The following is a 16,043-nucleotide window of genomic DNA, read 5'->3' as shown; positions in this document are numbered from 1 at the left end:
CATTGCAGGGCCAACTGAAGGGTATTTTCAGCTAAGCACAATGGCTTGCTAAAAGCCTGCTTTCGGCCCAACAACGGAGCAATCTCAGCCCAGATTGGAGGCTTAGTTGAGGCGTAATTTGGGCTTGATTCAAAACTTGACTGAGGCCTGATTTTAGCCCCATTTATGGCTCTCTAAAAGCTTTGATCCTGGTTAGATTAATGGCTCACCTTCAGTCCAGATTGTGGGTTGATCTCGGCTGAGATTGTGGCCCATTTTCAGTCCAAATAAGGGCTCTGCAGCCTAAATGAAAGCCTGATTTTGGATCAGTTTTTCGGCCCATTCAAGGCCTGATCTCGGCCCATTTTTCAGCTCATATTATGACTAAGCTTGGGCCTGTTCTTAGCTTGGTACAAAGCTCAGTTGGGAGCTTGATTTCAACCTGATACACATCTTGCAGCAAATGGAGGGTAAGGAGTTACTTGGTCTCTCCTCCCTCTCACTTTCTCTATTTCTTCCTCTATCTCCATCTCCTTCATCCTTCCTTCCTTCTCCATTTTCTTTCAACTTTGTAGATCCAGCGACGGCACCAGACTCATAGGAAACTCATCCAACCCGAATGCCCCGAGCTCGTGAGGCTCAGATCGAGCTGCTGCCGCACAGGGCAGCCGCTCACTCCCTCTGTCTTCTCTATTCTCTCCTTTTCCTTATTTCTTTCTTCTTCTTTTCTCTCTCCTTTCTTCTTAGACATGTCCCACAGGGCTTGGACGAGGCCGGACAAGGGCCAGAACCGCCAGCGCTTGACGGTTTCTCGGTGGAGAAGAGGATAGCCATTAATGGAAGATTCTCTCCCATTGTTTCTTTCTTCATTCCGTCAGCATGGGAGGGTTTCTACAGATGTAATAGAGCTAGGTGAATGGTCGGAATGAAGCTTGGATGTCGTTTGGTTAGTGGGGATTTTCATGGGAGGAGACGGCCGATTTTCTCTCAAGTGCGGCTGCCCTTTCTCACTCCCTCTCTTTCTTTTAAAAACCCAGCTTGAAGGGCTAGGATCACGCGAGGATGGACGGTCAGGATGGGGCAAGAGCAACTCACGCGAATTGCCATCGTGGCACATAGAAAACAGTTTCCGTTTTTGGAAAAACTGGTTTTTCACAGCCCCCTATGCGACTGGATTTGTGTCCATACGTACATGTAGATACATGTAAAAGTACCTAAGATTTGGTCAGAACCCTCCTTTGGACACAATGGACGGTTCAGATCCTTGGGATGGGGCCAGATGGTAGGCCATGGACGTTCCAAACGGACGTCCGTCCGTTTGAAGTGAAACAGAGCGAGAGGGAGGAAAATCCTCTAGTTTAAGGAGTTCGCGGGTCAAAGCCTGCTTGACTGGTCTGGCGGTCAGGTGCACTTCATGCACAGCTGCTGTGGTGTGCACGCACCCTGCGTGGGGTCTACCATGATGTATTTCCCGGATCCGCTCCATTTATTTAGCTTGGGGGTCCTGTAAGGACTTTAAACCAAAAATTTGGCAGATCCAAAGTTCAGATGGGTCATTCTCCTATGTTTTTAGTTATCAGCCGTGGAGTTTCATTGATCTAATGGCTAGATCACGCTGCCTTTGAACACCAACGGTCAAAAAGGTCCTAGGGACTATTCAAGTGGGTTTCTAATGGCTGTTTGTATGTCCTTCTAAATGGTTTACTAACCAATACTAATATTAGCGCTAATCTTGATTATAAGTACTTTATAATAAACTATATATTGTTATCATTGCTTGTTTTACGTTATTTTTATCGCTATTGTCATTATTATTACTATTTTCTCCATCATGCATGCATGCACCTTTTTCAAGTCATGTCATGGGTCCCACTCTGTAAGTTAGAACCATCCATCTCAAGACTTTATATTATTAAATATTTAATTATTTTTATTACATATACATTGTTATCTTCCTGTTGTATTTATATTTAAGATGTGGGACTACCCACTATGAGTCATTTAGTTACAAACCCTGATATTGGGGTTACTTTACGTTAAAGCGGGCCACTCCAAGTGACGTCAATTTTCTAATTTTTTACGTCCAGTTGGTTTGTTTAGTTCATCAGTATGATTGCTTGATTTAAGAATGAGGGTTTCTTCCAATGGTTGGATTTAGACTAGAATGAACGTGAACACTTGTTTAACCTAGGTTTGCATTTATACCAGGTTAGGTTACACGGTAACACTAGAGTGCTAGAAAGTACGGGGTATTACATTAACACCCTGACCATGTATATAGGTGGATGTACGGTCAGTTTTGTAAACGGATGGACATAAACTGGGTTTCTGGAGTGATTAGGGGATAGAATAGGTGTATCGTTAGATTCGAGTGTCTTATTCATATGTGTAAGTTTCTCATATTGTAGTTCTGATGGTGGATTAAGCATATTCATAGGTGATGAACAAGATGAACGGATCAGAATCTTGATCTAATAAGTGTACGGACGGATATAGAGGTCAAGTAGCTAGTTTACGATGATCTAAGGGCTGAAATTGGACGTGTATGGTTAATTTATGATAATTAGGTCTGGTATAAAATTTCACATGAAACGGACCATGAGAACCATGTGATTTGGAATTCAGGGGTATAGGTTGATGGCATTTTCGTAATTATTATTGATCTAAGAGTTTTGTGAAATCTAATGGTTTTACATGGTTATATGCCCATTTCTAAATAATTCTTATAAAAGAACTTACATCTAAATCATTATAAATAAAGAGTTATTCACCGATTTTGTCAAAGGAATGTACATATATCAAATCACATGACCAACGGTTGGATGACTTGATTTATGGATGAAGATCATTCTTAATGGTCAGATTCACATTGGAGAATAGGTGTAGGGTTAGGAAAGCTGATTTGATATTGTACATATGTATATATTAAGTTAAACTTCATGATAACACTCGAGAACTTTCAATACTCAGATATTGAAAAGTTCGAGGTGTTACACAAAGAGTGAGTTATCATCATTTTAGGTAAGATGTCTACAAAAACATAACCCATGATATAGCCCACTAAATGGATGGTCATATTGATAATGCTAAGTGTAGTATGATGAGATGGCTCCACACCAAACTCCGATCCTTTCGCCTCTACTTTACCATCTCCTCTTTAAGGACACAAATTAGCTACTGATATGTCGAGTAGTGAGACTAGCTATTGAAGTAACATCACCAAAGGGCCCCACCATGATGTATGTGTTGTATCCACATTGTCTATCCATTTAGAGAGATCATTTTATGGCATAAGCAAAAGAATGAGGCATATCCAAAGCTCGAGTGGATCCCACCAAAGAACAATAGGGAGACTAACGCTCACCATTGACACGTTCCGTTTATCTGTTTTGTAGGGTGACTTTAGGCCACGGGCTAAAAGATGATGCAAATCCAAGTCTCTGGTGGGCCACACATTCAAAAAGTGTGTGCATGACCCGTACCATTAAATCTCTTTACTTAACTACATGTGTGGTGTGTTTTCGCTGGAAGGTCACGTAAAATTGATTTTTCTTTTGTTTTTTTTTTTTTGGAGTTCACTATATAGTTTGTAGTGGTATAATCCGCTATGTTCATTGAGTTTGGCACGATATGTTAGGACATAGGTCCGAAAATTGAATGGATCTGTTGATCGGGTGGGCCACAAATTTCAATAGAGTGTCAACGGTGGCATGTAATAGTATTAGATGTTTGTAACTTTGTCATCCACTTCTCAAGTAACTTTCGACATCTGTAACTCATAACTTCACCATCCAAATGTGATGAGATTCAACAGGTGGTCTTTATTTTTTACTCTCTTTCCGTCGCCCGAATTTGAGCTCTAATCTCTCGAGGATGACTAAGATGCTATTTTACTAGTTAATATGCTTCAAAATTTCAAAATAATGTTTGTACACACCTAATTAACGAGTTATTAGGTGGTTTGGGCCTATACCCTTCATAAAAAAAACCTAATTTACTTTATCCCCTTCAAAAAAAATACCCTACTCGCACGCCGCACGCCCCATTTTCCTTCCCCTTAAAAAATACCCTAACTACACACACACACACACACTACACTAAGTCAAGTAAGCGCAAGCTCGAGCTCGACTCGAATACATTTAGAGCACCAAAAAACAGCTCGACTCGGTTCGAACTTAGCTTTGATCCGAGTCGAGTTGAGCTTTTTCGAGTCGAGTCAAGCGAGCTACCGAGCTTACTCTGCTCATGTACAGCTCTATTCATGATGATTGGTTTACCCCAATGTTCGTGTGGCCCATTTGGCGGATCCAAATATGATAGACGATCAGATGACTTACTAAAAATAAGGGAACTTGATGGTTAGCATCTTGACCGTGTATATAGGTAGATGTACGGTCAGTTTCGTAAACAGATGGACATAAAGTGGGTTTGTGGAGTGATTAGGAGATAGAACAGGTGTATTGTTAGATTTGAGTGTCTTATTCATATGTGTAAGTTTCTCAGATTGTAGTTCTGATGGTGGATTAAGCATATTCATAGGTGATGAACAAGATGAACGGATCAGAATCTTGATCCGATAAGTGTACAGATGGATATAGAGGTCAAGTAGCTAGTTTACTATGATCTAAGGGCTGAAATTCGACGTGTATGGTTAATTTATGATAATTAGACCTGGTATAAAATTTCACATAAAACGGATCATGAGAACCATGTGATTTGGAATTCAGGGGTATAGGTTAATAGCATTTTCGTAATTATTGTTGATCTAAGAGTTTTGTGAAATTTAATGGTTCTATAGGGTTATATGCCCATTTCTAAACAATTCTTACAAAATAACTTACATTTAAATCAGTACAGATAAAGAGTTATTTACCGATTTAGTCAAAGGAATGTACATATATCAAATCACATGATCAACGGTCGGATGACATGATTTATGGATGAAGATCATTCTTAACGGTCAAATTTACATTGAAGAATAGGTGTAGGGTTAGGAAAGCTGATTTAATATTGTGTATATATATATATATATAAAGTTAAACTTCATGATAACACTCGAGAACTTTCAATACTCTAATATTGAAAAGTTCGAGGTGTTACACAAATAGTGAGTTATCATCATTTTAGGTAAGGTGTCTACAAAAACATAACCCATGATATAGCCCACTAAATGAATGGTCGTATTGATAATGCCAAGTGTAGTATGAAGAGCTGGCTCCACACCAAACTCCGATCCTTTTGCCTCTACCTTACCATCTCCTCTTTAAGGACACAAATTAACTACTGATATGTTGAGTAGCGAGACTAGCTATTGAAGTAACGTCACCAAAGGGCCCCACCATAATGTATGTGTTGTATCCACACTTTCTATCCATTTGGAGAGATCATTTTATGGCATAAGCAAAAGAATGAGGCATATCCAAAGCTCGAGTGAATCCCACCACAAAAACAATAAGGAGAATGACGCTCACCATTGACACATTCCTAGGTGTACCATGATGTTTATTTGAGATCCAACATGTTCACAAGTTAACATAGACATGAAAGAAGGGAAAACACAAATATCAACTTGATCGAAATCTTCCTACGCCCCTAAAAGTTTTTAATGGTAGGCGTCACTCTCCCTACTGTTTGACATGGTGGGGTCCACTCGACCTTTTTATCTGACTTATTCTTTGGCTCACGCCCTAAAATGATCTCTCCAAATGGTTGGACAATGTGGATACAACACCTATATCAAGGTGGAGCACACAAAACTTAGTGACATCACTTTAGTAGCCAGCCTAGCTACTCAACCCATCTGTAGCTAATCCACGTCCCCTGCTCAATGGGATGCGGATTAGCTACTTACAGGTTGAGTAGCGAGATTCACTGTTGAAGTAACATCACTAAGTTCAGTGGATCTCACCATGATGTATGTTTTGTACCCACACTGTCCATCCATTTAGAGAGAACATTTTAGGATAGAGCCAAAGAATGAGTCACATCGAAAAGTTCAAGTGGACTCAGCCATAGAAAACGGTGGGAAGAGTGATGCCCACCATTAAAAACTTTTAAGAACCACAAAAGTTTTAGATCAAGCTGATATTTGTGTTTTCCTATCTTTCATGTCTATGTTAACTTATGAACATGTTAGATCTCAAATAAACATGATGGTGGACCTTAGGAAGGTTTTAATGGTAGGTGTCACTCTCCCCACCGTTTATGTGGTGGGTCCCCTCTAGCTTTGGATATGCTTCATTCTTTGGATCATGCCCTAAAATGATCTCTCCAAATGGATAGATAGTGTGGATACAACACATACATCATGGTGGGGCCCACAAATTTGCTGACGTCACTTCAGCAGCAGGTAGAGCTGTACATGAGTTAAACCGAGTTGAGCCTGACACAGCTCAGCCGGCAGCTAACCCCAGCTCGAAGTCGGCTTGACTCGGTCCTTGAGCTTGACTAGTCAGCTCAGCTTGGTTCAGTCAGTAGCTCAGGCCGGTTCAAGCCAAGTTCGAGTCTGTGCGACATTTTCTCAAACACAAACAATGCATCTTCAATCTCTCATAGAATGCATAACAGAAACAACACTTTACATATATTTCATCAAACACTTCACGAACAACATAAAAAACAAGAAATGAGGGCAGTCCTAGTGTAAAGTTTATATATATATATATATATATATATATATATATAATAGTGATTTGTTTCGTATCCATTCCTTCCTTGTCACAAGCCGATTATGCGGAGACTGTATGTACCGGAAACAATACTCCGTTGAGTCATTATGCGGAGACTATATGTACCGGAAACAATACTCTATTAAGTCATTTCATCAAACACTTGACAACACTCCGTTGAGTCATTTCATCAAACACTTGGCAAGCAGCATTACAACACTTTATTCAGTCATTTCATCAAACACCTGGCGAGTAGCATGACAACACTATTGAGCATTTCATCAAATACTTGGCCAGCAACATTAAAATAAAAATAACTGAGTCACCAAGCCGATTGGATTCGAGTCAATTTGAGTTAATGTTCAAGATGTGAACTCAAAAACGATTCAAAATATTTTTGTTCTAAAAAATTAGCACAATTCAGCTCGAACTCAATTTCAAACTGTAATGCCCTAAAATTCGGGGGTCGAGCAGGAGCCCAACTCCCGAGTCCCAGCACATCACTTATACAACATAGATAATGATGATTGAATGTTGTCTGTATTAGTGCCTTAAACATGAGTGAGATTATACTGAACAACATATCATACTCCATAGACAATTAAATTTCGCAAGCAGAAGATTGTGATAGATATATAAAGTACATAGATGTGTTTTCCAACCTCCCAAGTATGATGGCATATTGAGCTGAATAAATACATATCTATTCCAAAAAAAATGCAAAATGACAAAATGTGAATATCCAACTAATCATATATCCCTGTAATCCCATCGATTAGAGCGGCCTACGTAAACTCACCTGATAACTGCATGTATGAGAACTCCTCCTCATCGTTGTAGAAGTCTGGCTCGGCCTCATACGTCGTGCTAAAATCTACATCTAATACAGAGTCTGGTTGGTGTTTAAAACACCGTCCCAGAACGTGGGAGTGAGTGATCAACTCAGTGGAACTATGAAGCAAAGGTTAACATGTTATCAATTTAGTCAAGTAGTAATGATAAAGCAGTACAACTATAAGGTCCTAAGTACTCTTATTAATGCATGGATGGTATGTGTTAATGATGCATGCCCTCGCCTACACTCCCTCTTGCGAAACATCTTACGATCGCGGCATGCACCCCTTCCTCTGTGCACTTCCTCGCCAAAGCACCGTGCAATGCGATGCATGGTCGTATTAGCCAAGTTCTTAATTAGATATATTCATATAGCTAGATTGGGAAGCTAAGACACCTCCCTTTACATCATAACCCAGACATTGATCCATCTAGGGTCGTCAATCCTAGTAGTCACATACGATAGATGGCTTCCATGTCGCTACAGAGAGGCTCGTCACTGTCAGCGTAGGCCTGGTTTATACTCTAGTTTACTACGAAAAAGCTCGTCACCTCAACGTAGTTTCTAGTGTATACTCGAGGTCACTACGGGCTCGTCACCTGATTATAGCCCGACAGCTCGAATACAGTGTCCTATAACACCGTATTCAGCTCACGAGTCTAGGTTGCTCACTGGACACTACCGGGAGGCTTGTCGCCCCAGCGTAGGCCGACAACACGACCGCGGTGTCCCATACCACTATGCCCGGCTCATGAGTCTTAGCGGATCGAGGTACCAAGGTTAAACGGGTTTTGCACTTGTAAGTTGGTACCTTAGATTCAAACAATAGCATCCATACATGGTGAACATACATCGGGTCAACCAGGTTGCTTGACAAGCTCGACTGGTATGAGCATACGTCGAACCAATCGACATGGAGCGCGTAAGCACTCCGCGTGGCTTAACCACTGCCGACAAGTAGCGTACGACTCGGATTCATCGGACATGACTGTCGTGGTTAAGCAGTTCAACCACCGTTCACAGACAATTACCGATTGCCTAGACTACATCGTAGCCCGAATCACATTCTAATAATAGCATTCACATATAGTAATCCAAAACGGCATGTGACAACTGAAATCAGGTATGAATCTTACTTGAGCAATTTAACAAACACATATTACACATATTATCATACATAGACATTTCATCAATACAACACATAGTAGTAAGATAGGTTGTATAAAGGATACTATAACCATAGTTAAGGGAATTAAGAATCATATCCCAACACCCTTATTACATGCATTTAAATAAGCATTTTCACATTCAGGCATTTTATCAAACACTTAGGCTACACATATTATATACATGTAGTAAGGTAGTTATAACAGGTATCATAGCAAATCCCTTTACAAAGGGTTCACCATACGTACAACAATCATGAATTCTCAGTCAATAAACATGGCAAGCATAAATCACAATTCTATATTCGTTCACACATTTCAACAAACACATGAAATGCATTATAAATCAACATAGTTTATATATATATATATATATATATATATATATATATATATATATATATATATATATATATATATACATAATACACGAAAACCCTTGTATCTAAGCACATGTGATAGCAATCAAGCCAGTCATAAATCATTACTGACATTGAAAGCCTTAAAAACCATAACCTAAACATATATAGTCCGCACCTTTCGCCGGTAGACTCGTAACGAACTAAGTTTAAACAATAAGGCCTCGCTTACGGCACAACGACAACCTATAACATGAAATATGTTAGCTACTTCAGCATTTACCCTACTTGTATCCCTAAAACAAATTAGTGTTAGGATTTCTTACCTACGAACGGAGTCGAAATCGTCGAAATAGCGATATAGATGAGGTGGTACAACACGTGGAGCGGCAGGGAAAGATCCCAAGAACAATCTCCCACTTCCTCTCACACTTTCTCTCTCTTTCCTTCTCTCTTTGCTCTCTTCTTTCTCATAGGGTTGCAAAATCGTATGTGAAGGGAGAGAGAGGGTTTAAGGCTCTTATATAGGCCCATAACTGATGGGAATGACCTCAGGGCCATGGTATTCTTAGGTTATAGCCAAAAGTTGGTTGTTTCGGTCCAACGAAGTTGTTCTGGAGGCCCTTTTTCCACATTCGGTCGGACTTAAGCTTCCTGACGTTAGATCTAGGTCAGACTAAGATCTCGGCCTGATCGGATCAGTGGATCGACCGCGGGGGACCAGTTTCAGTTCAACGGTCACCGGTACTCGATCAGGGTCACAAGTACACTGACCTGTGTTGCAAATTTTTCTTGATCCGAGGGTGTAATTGAGTCAGATTCCGACGGTCTGAATCCTTAATCGGCCTACAAGCGAACGACTCAATTCACTTAAGTTTCAGTTCATTTCCTAAAGATATTCGCATTTCTCACACACTTCGCTCCGGGCTCAAGTTATGCGTTTCTGGGTACTATTAGGACTTGATTTCTGATGTGGTTGTCAAGTTCAGTATTGCGGTCATAACTGTATAGTTTTGGGGTAATCGGACTTTCGACGTGCGGTCCAGGTCCGATACGAGGTTTCATGATGCTCCTGAGAGCAACTGTGTTTTGAGATAGATCCTAAGTTTTTAGGTAATATAGCGTTAACGGTTCTACTCGTTTTAGTTCTTACAGATCATATTTGAAGTGACTAGTGCTAATTCTACAGATAATCTAGTTTAGCACTTAGCTAATCCTTGACTAATTTTTAAAGGATTTGTTCCTTAATGATTTCTGTCTAAAGTGGTAATGGAGTCTTTGTACAGATTTTTTCGAGACGTTACACAAACTGAGTTGATTCAAACTTTTTCAAGTTGAGTCCAGTCGAGTTAACCGAGCTAACTCGGTTCGTGTACATTTCTGGTAGCGACTCACGCTGCTCAACCTGTCAGTGGCTAATCGGCGTCCCGCTCAATGAACTGCGTTCTGACGTGGCATCCACCATGTGCCACGTAGGCCTTCCGGAACTGGACGAACAATGGGTATAAAAGACCATCATCATCTTCAGTGACGCCACTCGAAAAAAACAAAGACCAAAGCATTTCAGACAGGAGCAAGAGGCAGAAAATTCGCCATGGCCATTGTCGCCGTTGCTTCCTTGCCCTTTCCCTCCCTCTCCCGATCTAGGGTTTCTGACGAAGGGTTTCTTTCCATCTCTAATCATCATCCGCCGACAGAGATATCCTCGAAAATCTCTTTCTGCTATGGATCTGCTGCTTTTGGGGCTGGATTCTTGCTGAGAAGGCAAGGAAAACCTTCTATTCCTGTTAATTCTCTTGTTCTGGGCTTGTTATCTAAGGTTTATACTATCCGTGATGTGTTCTTACACGTTCTTGTTGATGATTTGGCTGAACAATGATGATTTGATATTCGTTGTACGATTGAATGGAATCGATTATCCTCTGACTATAGTGTTTGATCTTGCATTGCGAAGGTAATTCTGGCTTGGATGATTTGATGATTGTCCTCTTGACTATAGTGATCATCCCCGGACCTTATTACTCTTTCGTTTTCTTGGATACTATATCAAATTTTATTGGTATTCCTTTGATTGGAGCTTGTGATCTTGCAACTAAAAATGTTGCACTAGGAAATTGAATGAATTAGTCAACCAGCTCATCAGGTCGGCCCTACTGTTGTATGTAAGCTGAGACTAGAATGTCATATGCTGAATATGTTCTTCTTTTATGTATCCGATTCTTTCCATAGTGGAGCTTGTGTGATGAACAGGTTTTATTGTGTAGACATGTTGATGCAATTGTCCCACATCCCACACATGCACGCTCCGCACTAGTGTACAAGAAAAGGACCACCTTCCTTTTTTAGCCCATCACTACCTATTTCTTTCAAATCTCTAGATGAGAAAATCTGCCGTTTCTTTCATATCTTTATTGCAGGGAATGACTTTAAATATTTTCTTATCTAAGTATCGTCTTATTTTAGTCATTTTCTTAATTAGAATTCTTTGTTATATAAGTGCTTTGCTGTTTTTGCAGATTTTTAGATTCCATAACCTTTATTACAGATTGTAAGGTTGAATATAAATAGGACCTATGGCCTATGGAATAAAACAAGCTGATTAATATTCTCTTTATGAAATTCTCTTATTTTCTCTATGATGGCTGTTGAAGGGAGGGAGAGTGGTCTCTAGTTCTAGACTGGAGGACTGTTGAACTTGCTCACATTATTGCATTTGTGATCTCTAGCATTCGGCTAGAGGATTGTTAGGTCTTTTCTTGCAGTCTCTTTCTTTTCTTATTAATTTATTTGCTTTCCCTTTCGGGTTTGCATCAAATTGGTATCGGAGCAAGTTCCGCTCTTGGGAAAATTAGAAGGTAATTTTTTACATCTCAATCTATCCTTTCATCTTTCCCCTTCATCCATTCGTCATCTTTCATATTCTTTTCTTTCCTTTTTTTTTTCCCCCCCATCTCAAAATCACCAAACCCTAACTCTATGAAAAAAAAGAAAGAAGAAGAAGAAAGAAAGAAAGAAAGAAAAGAAGAAGAAGAAGAAAGAAGAAGAAGAAGAAGAAGAGTAAAAAAAGAGAAGAAGAAGGAAAAAAAATTTCTTGTATGCTTTGCCAAAGCCCGTTGTCTTATGCACCGCACTAGAAGAGGGACGATTTACAATCTTGAGATGGCCGCAAAACCTCAAGATGAAACTGTCACAACCTTGCAACAAGTGATCGATTTGATCACAAAACGGGAGGATGACCTAGAGGCCCGTTCCACAACCAGAATGAATACTTTGGAAGGACGTATTATTGTTCTCGAAAATGAAACAAGGGAATCAATCCAGACCGCCAAACATCTATGGATGACCTTGTTAGAGAATTGGAGTTTGGAAATGTTGACTAAGGCATCTTGGTCGGAATGATAATTTCTAAGAAGAAGAATATGAGTCTGGCTACGGGGCCCAACAACATCACTATGCCCAACCGAGAGCCAGATGGATGAACAATCTCCAACGGGATCATCCAATTTATCCCAAACGAGGAAGGAATATTCACACTTTGAATCTTGCCAAGCATGTTAAGATTGATATTCCAAATTATGATGGTAATTTGGATCCCAAAGTGTTTAATGACTGGCTAAAGTCAATGAAGCGATATTTTCGTTGGTACGAAATGGAAGTTGTCAAGTTGCGTTTTGCTACCTTAAAATTTAAACGCTTAACTCAAGACTGATAGTACACCATCGAAGATCTACAATGGTGTGGCCTTCCTCCTGTAAGCAATCAGGAGGAAATGAAAGCAAGAATAAAGCCAAGGTTTCTGCTCCTAGATTACGAGACGACCTCTTTTCAAGAGCTCCTCATGCTTCGACAAGACAATATGATTGTGAAGGAGTACACACAACGTTATTATGACTTAGTCATTCGGTGCCGCTTAACAGAAACTGGAAGACAACAAGTGGCACATTATTGTAATGGGCAACGGTTCGAGATTCAAAGAGAGTTGGTAATCGTTCGGCTCAACAACGTAAACGAGGCGTATCAAATGACTTGAAAAGTATAGGACTAGAAGTTGGCGATAAGGCACGGTAACCCTCAAGGTGGGGGCTATGCATCCACCTGCCCTACTACTAGTGGCTCCACTTCATGCCCATAACCATTCGTGCCCTGCACTAACTTACCTCAGGATTACAAAAGTGGTCAGAACTCCGCCCAATTCACTTCCAATCCTCTTCCCTGAAACAATGATGCAAAGGGAAATTCTGTTGCAGTAACGCAAGGGCGGTCGACCAACAATTGCTTTAAGTGTGGTGGTCGTGGACAATACCTGTGGTGACTGCATCAATAATCAGCTTCATGAGGAGAGGTCATGATGCAAGCTCACGGCCCACCAAAGTGCCCAACATGTGTTGATTTTGGATTGTTTATTGATAGATTTAGGGCATGAATGTAAAAAACTGTAATTTACTATTTGTGGTAGATATGGGGGCTGATTTAAAGATGTGTTAGAGATATGGGGGCTGAGTTAAAGATGTGATTGAAGATTTTGAGGATTAATTTTCAAATTTTTGTTTTTGTTTTTGTTTTTTTTTTCCCCCACTATTATTAGGCTTGTTGCCATCTTAGGTAGATTAGATTGATTTGAAATAAATCTAATAGTTGGGAGGATTTTCATTAAAGATTCATTTAAGGCCTATAAAAGGATGTAGGAGATAGTCATTTCAAAATTTCAAAGTTGTGAGTTTTCTCAAGTATTTTAGGAGAAGTTTGATATCAATCTAGTTATTTCTCCCTCCCTAGTCAATGTGGGTGTACTCTTGTCCATTTTTTTTTTTTTTTTGCCATTCAGATGTCGAGATCTCGTAGACTCAATAATCGGGTTGCATAATGGTAGGCAATCTCACTTATCAAGTGGGAGAGCTCTGGCATGGAGGGAATTCAAAGACCAAAATTGGAGCATGTGGACATATAGGGGAGGTTCCCATTTTGGTGCTGACCAATGACAGGCTGCCCTAGCTTGTGAATGTGACAAATAGCTTGGAGTTGAGGTAGAAATTCCAGAATTTCATGGTCCATTCCATGTTGACGACTTTATCGGTTGGCTAAGTAAGGTGGAAAAGGTGTCCGAGTACAAGGAAATTGCGGACAATCTGAAGGTTAAGTTAGTAGCTATGAAGTTTTTCAGTCATGCGTTATCATAGTGGGACGATCTCCAAAACGAACAAATCTGTTAAGGTAAGGAGAGAGTAAATTCTTGGGAAAAGATGAAAAAGAAGTAGGAAGTTCTTACCCGCAACTTATGCGCATGACCTTTTATCAAAGATGTCACAATTTATGTGAGGGAATAAATCAATAAATGAATATATTGAGGAAGTCCATATGTTGAAATTGAGGGCAGGTTTTTGTGAGTATGAAGACCGAAAGATGAATTGGCTTTCAAAGATGTATTTAAGATGTTCGATGCATGCATTTGCATTAAAAGTCGAAGAGATAATTAATTGGGGACTTGAGAGACGATTTGATGTTGTATGGAGACCATCGTCAATATTGGGTAACATGCTAACTTTCCACATAAGGCAACCATAGGTAGAGGGGCAATGGGCCAATGTCCAACAATGAAGTCAAGCCCTAATGTAAGGGGAGGTGGTTATGGGTGGTGTACTATGCCCAACGGCACTTCTTTTACGTGCTTTTAATGTGGGTAACTGGAACTAGTGCTCTCATTATTGGTGAAAATTGATATTATTGCCAATATTATTGGTGTTGCCGGAGTTGCGACACCGAAACTCGCTTTTTTCATTTATCTTCCTAATATCACCGACGATTGTATCGATTTTTTTTTTTTTGAAAAATTAAGTTGTTGGCAAGAAATCACTGTAGCTACCTACCCTGTCACGGGATAACTGTAGCCAACAACCCCTTTTCGACGATAAAAGGGCCGGTAAATCGGGGCATTGCGTAAATACGCAAAATATCGAAAAAAAGGGAAAAAAGGGGAAACTTGCGGATTTTAGTGCCTGTAGAAGAGGATCACTAATAGGAAGTGGCGGTGGGCCAATTGTAGAAGAGGATTGTTGATCGGAAGTAGCAGTGGCCCAATTGATCCATCAGTGCATCGTAAGTGCCATCTAATCTCTATTTTCTATTTTTTTCTTCAAATAGATAAAAAAATTCAAACTAAAAATGATTTCGGCAAAGAATATGCTAAAGATGAGGGATTTGGAGATTTTTTTTTTTGGGAATTTATGTTTTTGAGGGTTCCCGTTTGGAACCCTCTTTTGTTTCAAAAATGGCTTTTTGAAGGTCTTTTATGGGAGTGGATTTGCATGGTGTGCGGGTGTCAACCCCAGTGGCATATGGATGTCACCAAGTTCCATGACCCCACCATGATGTATGTGTTATATCCACATGGTGCATCCATTTGGCGAGATCCTTTTCGGTCATTAGCCCAAAAATGAGGCAGATCCAATGCTCAAGTGGACCACACCACAGAAAGTAGTGGGGACAATGAACCGTTGAAACCTTCCTAGGGCCCACAGTGATGTTTATTTGTCATCCAAGCTGTTCATAAGATCGCACAGACATCGATGAACATAAAATACAAAAATGACTCGAATCAAAAACTTCTGTGGCCCCTAAGATTTTTTCAATGGTAGACGTTCAATTCACACTATTTCCTGTGTTGTGGTCCACTTAGCATTGGATACGCTTCATCTTTGGGATTAAGCCCTAAAAATGTATGGTAAAATGGATGGACAGAGTGGATAAAATGCATAAATCATGATGGGCCCCACATAGTTGACTCAGTACGATAAGCGTATTGATTTATGCGGTGTGCAATCCACTTCCTACGAAGTCACTGGGTGTGCGACTTATTTGGATCTGTGGATTGGTGGGTCCATGCTCTTTTGGGCCATCATGATGATGAATATTTTATCAATGCTGTCCATTTATTTTGAAAGATAATTTTAGATGAGCCCAAAAATGAGGCAGATCTGCATCTCAGGTGGGCCACACCAAAGGAAACAGTGGTGATTAAATGCCCACCATTAAAAACTTC

At 40.1% G+C, this 16,043-nt stretch overlaps 1 protein-coding gene across 3 annotated transcripts in view; it reads left to right on the top strand.

Moving 5' to 3' along the window:
* The first annotated feature begins 10,531 nt into the window (after window positions 1-10,531).
* Window positions 10,532-16,043, top strand: part of LOC131250933 (ACT domain-containing protein ACR12) — a 47,857-nt gene continuing 42,345 nt past the window's right edge. For 2 of the 3 annotated variants that reach the window (XM_058251342.1, XM_058251351.1), the window contains exon 1: window positions 10,532-10,771. In XM_058251342.1, coding sequence (XP_058107325.1) covers window positions 10,602-10,771 — 170 coding nt within the window. In that variant the 5' untranslated portion in view covers window positions 10,532-10,601. The remainder of the gene's footprint in view (window positions 10,772-16,043) is intronic. The other variant, XM_058251337.1, reaches the window with a different exon arrangement.

The sequence above is a fragment of the Magnolia sinica genome, chromosome 1 (assembly GCF_029962835.1).
Source record: "Magnolia sinica isolate HGM2019 chromosome 1, MsV1, whole genome shotgun sequence".
In the NCBI taxonomy this organism is placed as follows: Eukaryota; Viridiplantae; Streptophyta; class Magnoliopsida; order Magnoliales; family Magnoliaceae; genus Magnolia; species Magnolia sinica.
This window is presented reverse-complemented; position numbering and strand designations above follow the sequence as displayed.